General features: G+C 36.2%; 1 protein-coding gene across 1 annotated transcript in view; it reads right to left on the bottom strand.

Annotated features, from left to right (window-relative positions):
• Window positions 1-14,814, bottom strand: part of LOC104832467 (chromosome unknown open reading frame, human C9orf3) — a 181,277-nt gene that overhangs the window by 113,689 nt on the left and 52,774 nt on the right. The window contains exons 6-7 of the mRNA XM_010568670.1: window positions 2,874-3,063; window positions 946-1,052 (exon numbers count right to left, since the gene is read on the bottom strand). Coding sequence (XP_010566972.1) covers window positions 946-1,052; window positions 2,874-3,063 — 297 coding nt within the window. The remainder of the gene's footprint in view (window positions 1-945; window positions 1,053-2,873; window positions 3,064-14,814) is intronic.

Genomic DNA, 14,814 nt, shown 5'->3' with positions numbered 1-14,814 from the left:
ATTTCAACTGTGCATTAGGAAGCAATTTTTAACTGTTAACCCTAAAACAGCTTAGCTAGGTACTGTGGAAACTTTTTTACTGGAGGTTTCTAAGAGCGTGTTAGTAAAAACTTGCTTAAGATGGTCTGTGTATACTGCCTGTATTTCAGGGTAGGAGAGTGGTCTACATAATTTCTTGAAATCCGTCCCTGCAATTCCATGATTTGGTCAGTGTAGGCCTAATTTGAGCTAGGATTAGTAAACGTGTTTTTCTTGGTCAAAGACTGTGGGGAGACAAGCAGCAGTGGTGTTAGGCAGTCATTCAAGATAAAGGACTATGGCAAATTCCCAACACACAATCAGAACAGCGTAGATTATTAATCATTAGCAAAGCAAGAATCTTTTTTTGATCTAATGTCTTTAGCTACATAAGAAGAAGCCTTCAGCTCAGCATCTGGTACCTAAAGTCCCAAATCTTATTTAAATATTATCATTGTTAGTCATTTCTAAAGAGAAAGTAGATTTATATAGTTCATTATGCTTTTTCCTTTGTTTTTTAAAGTTTCATTCAGCTTGGCCATTAGATACCATACTCCTGTATGTGCTTGTCTTCAGCCACAGAAAATGAATCTGTTACGGCTTCAAACACTGAACTTTGCTCAGGAAACGGCCTTTTCTTTTTCCCTGAATAGAGGCTCTTGTAAAGTGCTTAGAGACATTTTATATCAAACTAAATCCCATGATTTTTGAAAGCTTTCTATAACAAAGAGAAAAGCAATTGCATTATACAGAAGATGAATAACCTAGTCAATTTAATTTGACTTTTCTTTTTTCTTCAGAAGGAAATAAGGAAATGCAGTGGATTTAATCAGATGATTTGGGTGTATATCCTTTGAAGAGAGAAAATGGTGGAAAACAGGAGACAGAGAACATGCAAAAGCGAAGATTACACTGTCATATTGTTACCTTAAAACTTGCAGCTCTTCTTCAGAGTTCTGCACCTCATCTCTGAGTCGGCGCCAGCGAAGTAAAGCTTTCAATTCCTGCTGCCCTTTTACTTCATCATGTGACAGCTGCTTAGTATACAAAAACCACAGATCACTGATCGCTGTTTCCCAACAGAGAATAATTTTCAGAAAGAAAAACTTGTTTTGTTTCCCTTTAATGTGGAGAACATGCAGGAAACAGTACCAGTATCCACGATTTAAAAAAAAACAAACCCAAACCATAAACAACCCATAACCAAAAAATATCAGTTGCCGCTATGAGAGTTAATAGCGGCACTAAGCAAAACAGAAGCCTCACTGTGCACATCAAATCAATAGTCAGTTAAATAGTTCTGCCTGAGGAGAGAGATGGGCATGTTTTCCCTTTAGTGACTGGCAATGAGTGAACTGAACATACAGTACAGATACCTGGCATAGGGGCTTTGGTTACATCTTTACTCTTCCCAGCTTGGAAGCAAAGAGCTGCTTTGTGTCCAGACTTCACTGCTCTTCCCTACTACTACTGCCACACTCGTGAAAGCTCCCTGTTGTATTTCCCCCCATTTACATAATATTAACAGAAATAAATGTCAGGTTGTCAGCTTACAAATGACTACTAATTTATGCTTCTGTATTATAAGAAAAGATGGAACATGGGAGAAAGCAAAAGCAGCTAATATCGTGCATTACACCAATATTTCAGTCACAACTGAAATTATTGTCAGGCACTATGGAATATACTCATAATCCTACAACTGTACAATTGCACAGCACCAAAACTACTCAATAGGTCTAAAAAGGAAAAGAAAAAGCAATTTTCTGACCTTATAAATTAACAAGGGCACTAATCACCCTGTTCTGTTGTTTCCTCCTTTCCATTCAGCTACATGGAAGGGTGTCTACTATAATGAAAATGCTTTCAAGTGACTCACAAAAGCATAGAATTAATGTGAACAGCTCACAGCAGAGGAGTGAAGCTCAGTGTAAGGGCGGCAGTGAGTTTTAGGACCAGAAGGGAAAAGCAAATTGTTTGGACAGCCTTCCTCTCTTTCTTGTTCCAGAAACATGGTAAGTGACAAGGAATTCTGTTTTGTTTGGTGCTATAAATATGCCTGATACTTAATAAAATGGAGGTTCAGAAGAGTATATGATGTCAGTTCCCATAGCCATCTGCTCTTCCACAGATGAAGCTCTGCAGACTTAAGGGGTAGAACCATGGCCTGACAAAAGCACAGGAAAAAAAATCACTAACGCACAAAATGCTTGTGGTAGCAGAGGTACAACAAAAATACAAATTGGATCACAAAACCACTTTACTAGCTGATATGCAGCTTATGAGCTTTCCACTTTAAGGCAGACAATGATTTCTAAGCCTCTGATATGACAGTAACTCTTGCTAGGCAGTATAAGAGGAAAAAAAGTTTAAGTGCTGATGGCCATTTCATCAGCTTCCATTTTGTTCTGAGTACGCTTCTTGGCTGTCCACTGGACAAAACCAGACCATTTTCATTAGGTACCTGCATATTACAATATTCAGTAAGACTCTGCTGATTGCTCCAGTTTCAGGAACACAATACAAGTGGAAGGAATGCAGAGCAGCTGTTTGACAGCTGAATTTTAATAACTGAGTAGTACGTTTGTGGAAAGGTAATCATTGACAAACAGATGTTTCCATTCTTATTTGCACTGACCTCTACCTCTGTAAAGATTAGTGTTCCTTGTGGATCAGGAAGGACTTTTATTTTAATTTATTTTTTTTAAAAATCAAATTAGCATGCAAATTCCAGTATTATTTTAAAAGACTTATCTTCATAACACAGGAGTTATAATTTATATCTAATTCACAGCGGGATATATAATTTTGATTTCCACATAATTCAATTGAGAAGTGATGTATCATCACCTTACCTGTTGTGCCCTAGCCCAAAATATATCTTCTAAAAAAGTGGCAAACCCTTCACTTATCCACTCTTCAGTCCAATCACGAGCACCAATGGCTAGTCCAAACCAAGCATGAGCAATTTCATGGCACAGACGTGTTCCACAGAGATGGCTCCCTCCTGGTAGTACACTCTGTGACAGGAAGATGATGTGTGGGCTGCACAATAGGAATGAGTGACAAATACATTATTGACCTGTTAAAACATGCACTGTATTGCCATAATAATATATAGGCTTTATTAGCCTTGTCAGCCTCTTATTACTATATGCATGCTAGGTCATGACTGATAGTTTATAGCTCAGGCATTTTTAGGAATTAGGTTATACTTTATTGTTGGTTGGCAGAAAATCAAACTAAAATTCTGCCAAGTAGTTGTTTTGTATTCAACCGTCAAACAGCTATTACCTGTAAGAAGTAACTTAAACCAAAGTTTTATATTTTTCAAATTACAAGACTTATTTATTTCAATAGAAGCATTTATATATAAGCCAGGATAATAAAAGATGAGCAGGTGCGTATATAGGCAGCAAGTATTTATCAGTTAAATGATCAAAGCTGGAAATAAATAAAGCAGAAACATTTTATACAGAAAACAAATCACTATCCAAAAGCAACAAGAGCCATGTATAGTAAAGCACAAGTGCTTGTTAAAACTTAAAACAAGCTAAAAAGATACCATCTGACAATAAGAGTTAATAATTTCTGCAAATGCAGAGGAAGGAGAACATCCTTTACCACAAGCACAGCAGTGAGAAGGAGACTCGATATTTACTAAATACCCACTTTTCACAACAGGGGAGAGAACAGCCTAATCTGTACCTACTCTGCTCTGGACTCAAGTATTGTAAAAAGAAATTGGGGGCAAAGAAACCTGTTAGGAATTATTGCTCTGCTGTTAAAAACATTTACACTGAATTGCAAGTTACTGCAGTTACCAACTTATGTTCTGCTGGAAGGCAACTTCGGCTGTGCTTATAGACATTACAGATGCTAACATCTCAAAAGTTACATAATTTTTGAAAGTACATCTAGGAAAGAAAAGTAGCAGAATGAAGCCCTCTGACTAACATGCAAGGGATTAACAGGGCACCATACCACAGGCAGGAGTAGCAAGGGCACAAACCAAGACCACCATCTGCAGAGTATTCCTGCATTAACACTCAGCATCCATAATCTGCATGTCAACTGTTTTCTCAACTCCAGCCAGTCAGAAAGGAAACAAGGCACAACGGTAATACCTTCAAGTCCACAGGTCTTTAAAACTAAGTCTAGCCTTCCAAGCACGGGAGGGGAGCGCATGGCCTCAAGACATTTCCAAGAGTCAAATATTATTAGTCAGCATTCCAAAGAGCTTCCCCACCCGCCCTACCCTTCCGATTGAAATGTTAAAACACCCACAGTTTTCTTGCAACCAGTTGAATGTCTGGAACACAGACCATAAAATATGATATACACTTAAATAGAAAAACATACTCAATAACCATCTCCTTATAAAAAAATAATAGTCATCCAGCAAAGCAAGTGAATACATTTTAATCAGTTGGCATTGTAAGAAACAATGTAAGAAATTCAAGCACTAGTAGAGGAATCAAGTCACAGAGAATAAAGCAAGAAAAAACAGCAGCTCTCCAAATCTTTGCCAAAAGCAATTCCAATTAAGAGAAGTGAGAGAGGAAGAGATGGGGGGAAAAGTGCGAGCGCAGAAGCTGCAGAACATGATGAACCTTTTATTATAAAGCCCCTGATGAGAAGAATAACCGCAGCTTTGGTGGTATTACTTTGGTCAGTTGTAAGGAAATGACCCCTAACTGTGGCATGTGTACACTGCTACAAAGAAAAACTGCAGAAATGGACCAAATAAATAACATTCCAGACATACTGCTGGCAGCCTGTCGGCCACTTGGTTAACCAAAACAAAAGTAACTCCATGCCTTATAAACAGGCTCACAGAATGGTTTGCATTTTAAGTCTACCATAGGTAAATACACAATAAAAGTAAAGATTGTATTTCCTGCTTTTTCCAATCACTTAAATAATAGAAATGCCACATTTGGACAATCTTCTCCTCTATAGAAGGACTACAAATCACTTCAGTGAGAAAAATGTGTATGAGTTAAATTTTGGCCAAAGAATAAGAATACAACTTCCTAAGAGGCCAAAAATAAGATTATGTGCTGCAGTAGAATTTTAGAGTCTAAGTACAGCCAGCAACTTCCTCACCTGAGAACACCTTAAATAATTCCTTTTGTTTGCCCTTAACAAGCAGCTATATCTACAATTCAGAGCCTCATATAGCAACAGATACCACTACAGAGCAGTGCAAAGCTCCCATTTATCTTAAGAGTAATTTTATCAAAGACTGAACATGTTTCTGTAATATGTCCAGCACCTATTAGTTTGGGGAGAAGTTTGAGTCTATGTATTATTTCCAATACATGCTTGACTTCCAGAAACTCTGCTCCACCCCTACTGATACCAACTAATCTACATTTTTTTACATCATCTAGGATGTGCAATGTTATTCATTGCACACTGTTCCTATCACTGTTGTTCCTGAAACACTCAATAATTCAAGCAAGTGCCTATGTGAAAAATAAGATAATCAGAATGATGATTAAATTGCAATAGCCAAAAACTTTTCTTTTTAACCAGAATAGGAATTCGGTCCTCCTACCATCCATTTGATTTACTAGGAAAAAATTATAAGGCTTGATATCAGTTGCTTTCATTGGAATTGAAAAGAAAAGAAATCCATTAATACACTAGGAATGGACAAAAATTATTCACCTCAGCAATTACATGAAGAACTGACAAGGTATGTGCAGCTTATAAATGCCTCTAGCTAATGACTTTTCAAGTCTGGCCCAAGTTTCTAAAGCAGGCCAGAACAGGCTAGCTGGATATGGTAAGGAAGATGGGAAACCTCTCCCAGTCAGCAGAAAAAACAAAAACCCCACCAGCCCTTCCCAGCAAGCTGGACAAGTTCCCAATGGCTCTTACAGAAAAAGAAGTTAATGACTTGTTTTCAAGAAGTATACATTTTGTTACACTTTTAAAGCAAAAAGTTATTATTCTGACCACCCTCATAACTTAGATCTTTGTACCATTTGACTGAAAGAAGGAGCAAGTTCCCTATCCCAGTTAAACTGCAGTCAAGGGTAATCTCAACACTGTAACTATGGTATGAATGCATATGAAGGGAAAACTGAGCTCCAATGGGAAAGAAATTTTTGGTGTGAAAGGCCAAAGCATCCTGATGTTCCAGTCATCCAAATCCACCCATGTAGATGTTCTTAATAAATGGTCTCTTTAACAAATAAAAGATTTCCAATGAGTCTTAGAGCTCTGAACAGTGGCCTGACCAGTTCAGAGGCCAGATCTCTGAAAGCAGTTTTGCAAAACTTTCTCTCCAGACTTACAACTTAGATGCAGATGCTGCTTTGCATGCAGGCTGCAGCAGTGTGCTATCTTTGGCTGTCTTTGTGTTTTGACACAAAACCAGATGAGACACATGGCACAACTCTAGCCAAAGGTACATGCAAGAACTTAAGTACACATTTAAGCTAGGAACATGAAGCTCATTTCTAACAGACTTGTTCCATTCCTTTTGAAGCAGGAGTCTTTCCCGCTTAACACACAGGGATTTGCAGATACATTTTCTTATGTATTTTTTGAAATAACAGAGCCAAGACAGTATCAGCTGGAAAATTATGCTTCTGGAGTCAAGATCACTATTACAGATGGAAGTTACATAGTAAAAAAAAATTATTTTTCATGTTTTGATAGTATTCCGCATATGGCTTACCTTTTCCTATTTAGAAAAAGGTAGTCAGATAGTAAATGGGTTAGATGGTTATTGTACTTTTAGAAAATCCCTTAAACATGTAGAATGAGCATGGGAAATCTCTCTTAAAATATTTCCATAGGAACACATTAAAATTAAGATATATCTTTCAACATACTGGAATTTGAGAAAGTTAGACAATTAAATGACAGCTCTTTACATACAGTTTGTGAAATCTCTCATCAGTTGCCTTCAGCCTACATTATTCTGGTGATACAAAGAACAGTATTAGCGTATTGTCTGCGGTATCTTCAAATGATAGCTTAATTTACCTTCGAGGACACTTGTGCCATTGGAATGCAGACACAAGAACATGCAACATCCACCTACTTACCTCTATAATCTCCAGCATTCCGGTGTATGTTACAATCCAGTACTGAGAGAGCTACAGAGACAATCTTCCTTTTTAATCTCCTAGGTTTATAGCGTACCAGAAACTCAAATATACATGCAGATGCAGTTGCAGAGACAAGGAACCAGTAGTTAGAATACTCTGGTCCAGAAATAATGGAAACTTTGTAAAGTTTTCCCTTCCTAGCACCATAATGGGAAACCAACAAGTGACTAGAAGTTACTGCTCAAAGTCATTCTAGAGCAGATGACTAACTTTTTACTCCATAAATCATGCAATAATACATGGGTAGGCAATAGGGAAAGACCAACCCCTCTGTGTTGGAAGGAGGATGGTATCAGCCAACTCAGTACAGCAATTCAACATTCAAATTTCAGTCAAGCACCTAATTAATGATCTGAACACCTGAGCAGCAGCTGCTCCATGAACTGGCAGACAATCACTTCACTCTTATTTTGCTGTACTAACCCAATTAGTCGGGATGTGTATTAACAAGGGTGAAATCCTCTCAGGAGAAACTCTATTACTGTTCAACAGCAAAACCGGTACTTGGCATAAAACTGAAGAAATTATACCGTGAAAGGAAAAAGACTACACACTCAAACAGCTGCTACACAGACAACTGGGTTTGTTAACAACTCTTGATATTTCTCATTATCTCCAATCCCATATTACACCAAATGAAAAGCCTTTAAGTAAAAACCTTAATAAAAAGAAAGTATGTATTTATCACATATAACTGTGACATACACCACCTTCCAATGTCCTTGGATTTACAAGTCAACTATTTATTTGATTTGTCGAGACATTATTCACAGAGGAAATTTTGTAAATTTTCTTCAGATACCAAATTTGCTCTGGAACTTTATGAATAACAAAAATAAACTCAACCACATTGAAAATACTTACAAGAGTTGATATGTAATTTTTATATGCCAGGAGACCTTACTTTGCTACTGCAAAAGGACCGATCATACTGGCCTGAACAAAAAGGATATAGGTTTGATGTGGTTCAAAAAATAAACAAAAGAATTTGATGCACTCCAAGCTAATATAAGATCAGCCTAAAGGAAAACTGTATCAACCCAAACCCAACTCATTCCCCATAATTCAATTCTCTTAACTTTATGTTCACAAATGAAAAAATATGCTATATTGTTTCATGCTATATCATGTATATATTTGCATAAATTTCCTCAAAATTTCAATCATAACTTGCTCTGAAACTTTTACACAAGTAAAAGGTCAAAGTATTAAAAAAAGAATCGCCAGTATTTTTTATTTTTTTAACAATTAAAAAAAAATAATAAAAGTCAAGAAACAAACCAAACTACTGAAGAATTTCTTTTTTCTTTTAAAACTAGATTGATGGGAACTAACCACATACAGGGTGATACCATCTAGTAACTTCTTCTTTGAATACCATAGGACAGTCAATCCTAAAAGTAGGATTCATATTTCATAATTCTATCTTAAAGGACTTAAAGTATAAAATGCAGAGCTGTACCTTTTAAAACAAGATATTTATTTAGTTGCCTAACAAAATGGACATCTAGCAGACAGGAACCATTTTGGAGGTTTCAATTTTTGCACCAGTTTTGCCAAAAATGTGCCTTATTCTTTCTAATTTTTTCTAAACTATGCTCTGTTTTGAAGTTCCAGTTTTCTTCTGGGGCTAGGCTCTTCTGTCCTCCATCACCCAACCAAAACATACAATGTTAAAATGATAGACTGAAACTATCACTTCCCACAGAAGGGTTACAAGAATTTCCCACATTGACAGTGCTAAGTCAAAAAAAGTCCTTTAATTAAAAAAACAAATTCAGGAAACAACTTATCTGTGGTTGATATCCTGCTGCAGTCATAGGATGGTAATAAATCCTACCTGCTTCAAATGTTCTGACTCGGGATGTAAACCAAGAAGGAAGGAAAGAACATTGTATTTTACATGTGGACTGCAGTCTGATGTGTGGGATCCAAGTATTGCCAATGAGCTAACCGAACTTTGTAATAAGCTCATCAGGAACTAGAGCTGACAAGATCAACCAGCAGTCAACCCAAGTAAGAACTGTGGAGTTGAGGAGCTATGTGTCAGTGGACCTCTGATGCACCCAGAATGCTTAACAGCAGCTCTAGCTCACTTCATCTTACACATTCTGTATCACAAAAAGGAACTTGCAGGGCATGAACCTTTTTTGGAGTTCTCCAGATTTTGTTTCCTAATGGCTTATGTAAGCATATTTTAAAAAGGTTAATTATCTAGGGTAGAATAAGAAATTCAGGTAAGGGAAGAATGTTGATAACACACTGATGTTTTCAGTTGTTGCCAAGTAGTGTTTAGACTAAAGTCAAGGGTTTTTCAGCTTCTGATGCCCAGCCAGCAAGAAGGCTGGAGGGGCACAAGAAGTTGGGAGGGGACACAGCCAGGACCGCTGACCCAAAGTGGCCAAAGGGGTATTCCATGCCATGTGACTTCATGCCCAGTATCTAAACTGGGGGGAGTTGGCCTGGGGGGGCAGATCACTGCTTGGGACCTAAATGGGCATTTGTCAGCAAGTGGTGAGCAATTGCATTGTGTATCACTTGTTTTGTACGTTCCAATCCTTTTATTAGTATTGTCATCTTATTATTGTTATTATTACCATTATTAGTTTCTTCCTTTCTGTTCTATTAAACTGTTCTTATCTCAACCCATGAGTTTTACCTTTTTCCTTCTGATTCTCTCCCCCATCACACTGGACTGGGGGGAAGTGAGTGAGCGGCTGCATGGTGCTTAGTTGTTGGCTGGGGTTAAACCATGACAGTTTGACATAAGACAGCTGATGCAAGATTACAACAATGATAAAACATCTCTACTCTTGCTGACATAGGTAGCATCACAAAAGAGGTTCAGAGGCTGAAGGGAAAATTTTGTTCATGTCTGAGGAGACAGAGAAAATATCATGTTCTCACTGATTTCAGTAAGAACTTTATATACACATATAAATGCAATATTTGGTTTACATTCTGGATTTGCTAAATTCCGGATTTCATATGAAACTTTTACCACATTTCTCTTAGTGCTTCCAAATATTAGAAAATGGCCAAATGAAGAGGGCAAAAAAAAAAAAAGCTATGCTATAAACCATGTTAAAATGGTTAATAACAAATAATAGTGTGGAAAATCTCTATTAGAACCACATATTTACATTAATTCTCTCTCATTTAAAACTGATTTATAAGATTAGAACTACAAAATTAACCTTAAGCACTTGCTGAAATAAAAAAAGTGAACAGAAAATAGCAACTAACGGACATTGATCATTGTAATTAATCATTTTAATTGATCATATTATTTTATCAAGAAGAGGGTAATGGAAACAGATGTAGATACATGTACTTACACCTCTCATTTTATAAATATAAAATGGATTTTTGTGATAATTTTTTTTTAGATTTCCTTCTCATATACCAAAGGGAAGACTAAAAAAAAAAGACTCTCTTGTTTTATATTAAAAATGCACATAGCATTTGTTTCAGAGCCTTTTCAAACTATTCTTTCTATTCTTGCTGAAATGATTCGTATGATGAACAGTCTCTAACAACATTCCTCAGTTCCAGTCTAAATGATGACATTTGTCACTGATGGATATTATTTGATCATGGATGGATTTCATTATATGTAGCTTTCCATTATTGTTATTACTGGAAGACCTGGATTTCCTTTTACTACATCATGAAGTTTCTGGCAGATAACAACACAGCTGAGAGCTGAAGGGGAAATAACCAACTATGATAAATAGTCAGATAGAAACACCAAAATGTATCTGCTTCTCCATATTCAGTGAAAATTCACTCAAGTTAAGGGCCTATACATTAGTGGTTTCAAAAGCTGGCATGGACAAGACAAAATAAAATAAAGAATGGGTCATTTTTTTCTCATTTAATATACAGAAGAAAGCTTTTATCCACACATACCAGAACAAACAACAAATAACAACAAAAAAGCCAAACCAACAAGAAAAAAGGAAAAGAGATTGCTTGTTCTTCAAGTTTTTTGGGATTCTTTTCTCAATGTAAAGCCTTGTGGTATCACAGTTCTAAAAGCAGCAAGGAAGTGAAATCTGCTTGAAGGCAGAAGTGGTTCTTATTAAATTTCTACAAGCAACAGTTAGCGTAGAATCACAAACCAAACCAAACCTAAGGAATGCTCCTGTTTTTTAAGGATTCCTATCGCAAGTACTTCACTTGCAGACCGAGAAAACTCCAGATATATTCCTGAATCATTCAGGAAATCCCAAACTTTACTGGAGGAGGGAGTGCTACAAATCCCTGCTATTTCTAAGAAAAAAATAAATTAAAATGTAAAGCTTAGAGTTTAAAAAAAAAAATCAGAACTTCTCAAATCATAAAAGAGGCACAGATCCAATTCTTTTAAATTTTCAGTTCATATCTAATACACTCTTGCTTCTTGTGCCAACTACAAATGTGGGAGTGTACAATGAGATTAAGAGAATTATCCAATTTGCATGTGATCTAATTTTTGCCCATATGCAGTATCACCCACAATTCTTGCTTTTAAGAACTGGTACCTAGAAATCCATTTTCTGAAGCCTTTCATTTTACTTAAAAGAATTAGTGCAAATCCAACACTGTCAAGTCTATCCTGATTTTCAATGTCCCTGCTAAAATGCATTATTTTTACTATGCCTTTATCCTCTGTATATACAAATCCTGTAACACTCTACACACTCGTCTTAAAAATGGTTTGGGCAATAGAAATTTAACTAACTAGTCCTACTATCATCCATTACCTGTTTTTCTTATTTTTGTCATCTATAAATAGTATGTAAACTGGTATAAAATGCATGCTTTCATTTTACTGAATGAGGATCCAATGCTTCTTGTTACATTGATTAATGAGATATGTTGTTAGCAAAAAATGAGAGAACAACATAGAAGAATATGTAATGGCTTCAAAATTATTTTCTTAGTTTATTCTGTGCAGCAGCTATACAAGCCTTCTTTTTTGTATGCGTCAGTCAATAAGATATCTGTTGTGCTTTTGCACAAAGAACAAAGATGCCTTTATCAATTCTCAAACGTCTGTAGGACAAACCATTCATGCTGTCAAACCCCCTAAAACCCTTTCAGCAAATAATGAAATCCATCAGTGACAAATGTCAACATACTAATTTGTTAAATACAGAACAAAAGCAACATTCAGAAGAGGTGCCTCATTTCATGTTATATCAGCCCTTCAATTTGTAACAACTTTATGGCAGCCCACAGATCATGCAATATTAAAACAGAACAGCATTGTAATTATAAAAACTAGAACAATCTATTCTCCTTACAATAAATGCTTAATAGTTCACCAAAACTGTAAACAAAATCTTTTGGGAACATCAAACTCTTTCCAATGCATTCATTTTCCTCCTTTTTGGAAGATTATTTCCAACTAAAATCTTACACACAAACACAGATTCTCTTTCACACACAGTCACATTTATTATGCTGGTGGAAAAATAAGATTAAATTACATCATATCCAGTGAGAGAAGAGCTTCAGTGTGCTTAAGAATTACTTTATCCATTATATAGGACATCCAGGCTGTTATTGCTGAATCATATAGCAAAGGGACAGTTTAGATGGAAGCAGCTAGCGTGCAGGTGAATTACTTTATTCAACATATAAAGACATCCAGCTATTATTATTGAATCACATAGCAAGTGACAGTTTAACTGGAAATAGCTAGCATAACTGAGAACTGTACTAATGTCTTATAATATTAAGTATCACCTACTAATGAACTTTTATTCTGTTGCATCTTGTATCGATTTACCTTTTCATACATCTCCAAATTTGTTTCAGTCCATCATAAGGACTAAATAAATATTTTTCCTGTTGTCCAGGACACTGCCGCAGAATACATTTACCTATTCTTTTCAAAGATGCCAAAAAGAAGCAAACACCTTTATATTCTAGAAGCATCTATTGCATCCAACATTTCTTATGGAGATTTCCAACAGTGGCCTGATAACTTGTGCTCTGTAAATTCATCAAATAAACCTTGAAAATAGAAAGGAACTTTTGAAGTTGTTAAATTAAGAACGCCAAATTCTGTATTTGGCAAAATGCTAAGGTTAATACAGATTATATTAGTATTTTTCCAAGTCCAAAAGGAGAGAGTGAGGTGGTTTCCTGCCTTGCAAGACTGCAGCAAATAAACTACCTTGGGTCAGAAGATCCACTTTGAGGCGGTTTTGGGTTTTGTTTTGGTTTGGTTTTTTTGTTTTTTTTTTTAAATCACCAAGGATTTTATTTTTTTTTTTTTTTAGGTAGAAAATCTTTGATTGCTCCCCATGTACTCTCCTGACAACAGTTCTGCCAATACACTAAAACCTCTCTCTGTTTGTCAGATCATACAGTCATATTTGCATGTGGATATTGACCACTCACAGGAAGTGAACATATTACAAAATTTTTACCAAGACCAAACAGAATCAGGTTTCCAGTTAAAATCCAGTTAATGCTAGTTGGATAACAGGTAGTTACTGTTGGATACTTCCTTGCAGACTCAGTTGGGTCTATATCTTGTCAAATGGTTAAATTTTATTTCTGTATATTCTGTATTGTCAGCATTGATCACATTAATTTTTTTAAAACCTTAGATGGTATTTGGCATTCATATCAGTTTAGGTTTATGAACCTGATGACCAAAAAGTTGTGTAAATTGTGTAATTTTTCAGAAAGTACTGATTGAAGTTTCCAAATAGCTAACAGTTTTACAGCCAAATCCAGTCACTCTGCTGTAAATCTAGTTAAATCTCCACAGACAGTGTAATGACTTTAAATTTTTAGTTTTAGCAGAATTTGATGTCAAGTGGGAGATCGCTCTTTGAGAGTTGCTTCAACTATCCGTGTGCCTATGACATACTGTACATACTTGCTTGACTGCAACTTAAACTTTAGTATAGCAGTTTCATGGTGGTTTTAGAGCAGAAAACACTTAAAAAGATAAATTCTACATGGAAGTCATATCCTGGATTCAAACCTCTAGGCCTATCCTATTGTCCTTACCACCTGTTTGTTAGCAAAGTCACAGGAAGGAACAAGAAGCTGTTACCCTCTCCGTGGCCTGACACTAGAAGGGATGGCACAGTGTCTGCCAGCGTGTTTCTGCTGGGCTCAGTTCCAAGTTCTGGAGAGAAAAGCTCTTCAGTGACAGCAAATACATACCTCACCCCTGCCAACAGCTATCACTGTATAGCTATACCTCCAACAGGTTTAAATTTAGTTAACCGAGAATTCACCGCAAATATTAGTTATACTGACACATGCAAATTTGATGTAGCTGTTTCTTCTCAGAAAGCACCAGAAATACCTCTGTGACTCCAGTGTATTTTTTTTTTTCTGGGGACTTAAAGAATTTGCATTTATACATATGCACTGTTGTATTAACTCAGATCGAGTGGCCAAGCAAAAACAGAAATCAAGCTTCAAGCGACAAATAACATATCTAATCTGGCACTACCAGGCAGCACAATAATACCATGATCTGTTCAAAATCACAGGCCTGTTCCTCAGATATTATAAGGAAAAAGTAAACAGCAGTAAGTAGAGACTGTTGGTTTATACTGGCCATAATGGCAGAATGGTTTGAATTTACAAGGATGTGCCCAATGTGGTTTTTAAGAAAAAGAAGTTGCTTAGTCCGTAAAGAGGATTT

The sequence above is a fragment of the Haliaeetus leucocephalus genome, unplaced genomic scaffold (assembly GCF_000737465.1).
Source record: "Haliaeetus leucocephalus isolate CR32 unplaced genomic scaffold, Haliaeetus_leucocephalus-4.0 Scaffold251, whole genome shotgun sequence".
In the NCBI taxonomy this organism is placed as follows: domain Eukaryota; kingdom Metazoa; phylum Chordata; class Aves; order Accipitriformes; family Accipitridae; genus Haliaeetus; species Haliaeetus leucocephalus.
This window is presented reverse-complemented; position numbering and strand designations above follow the sequence as displayed.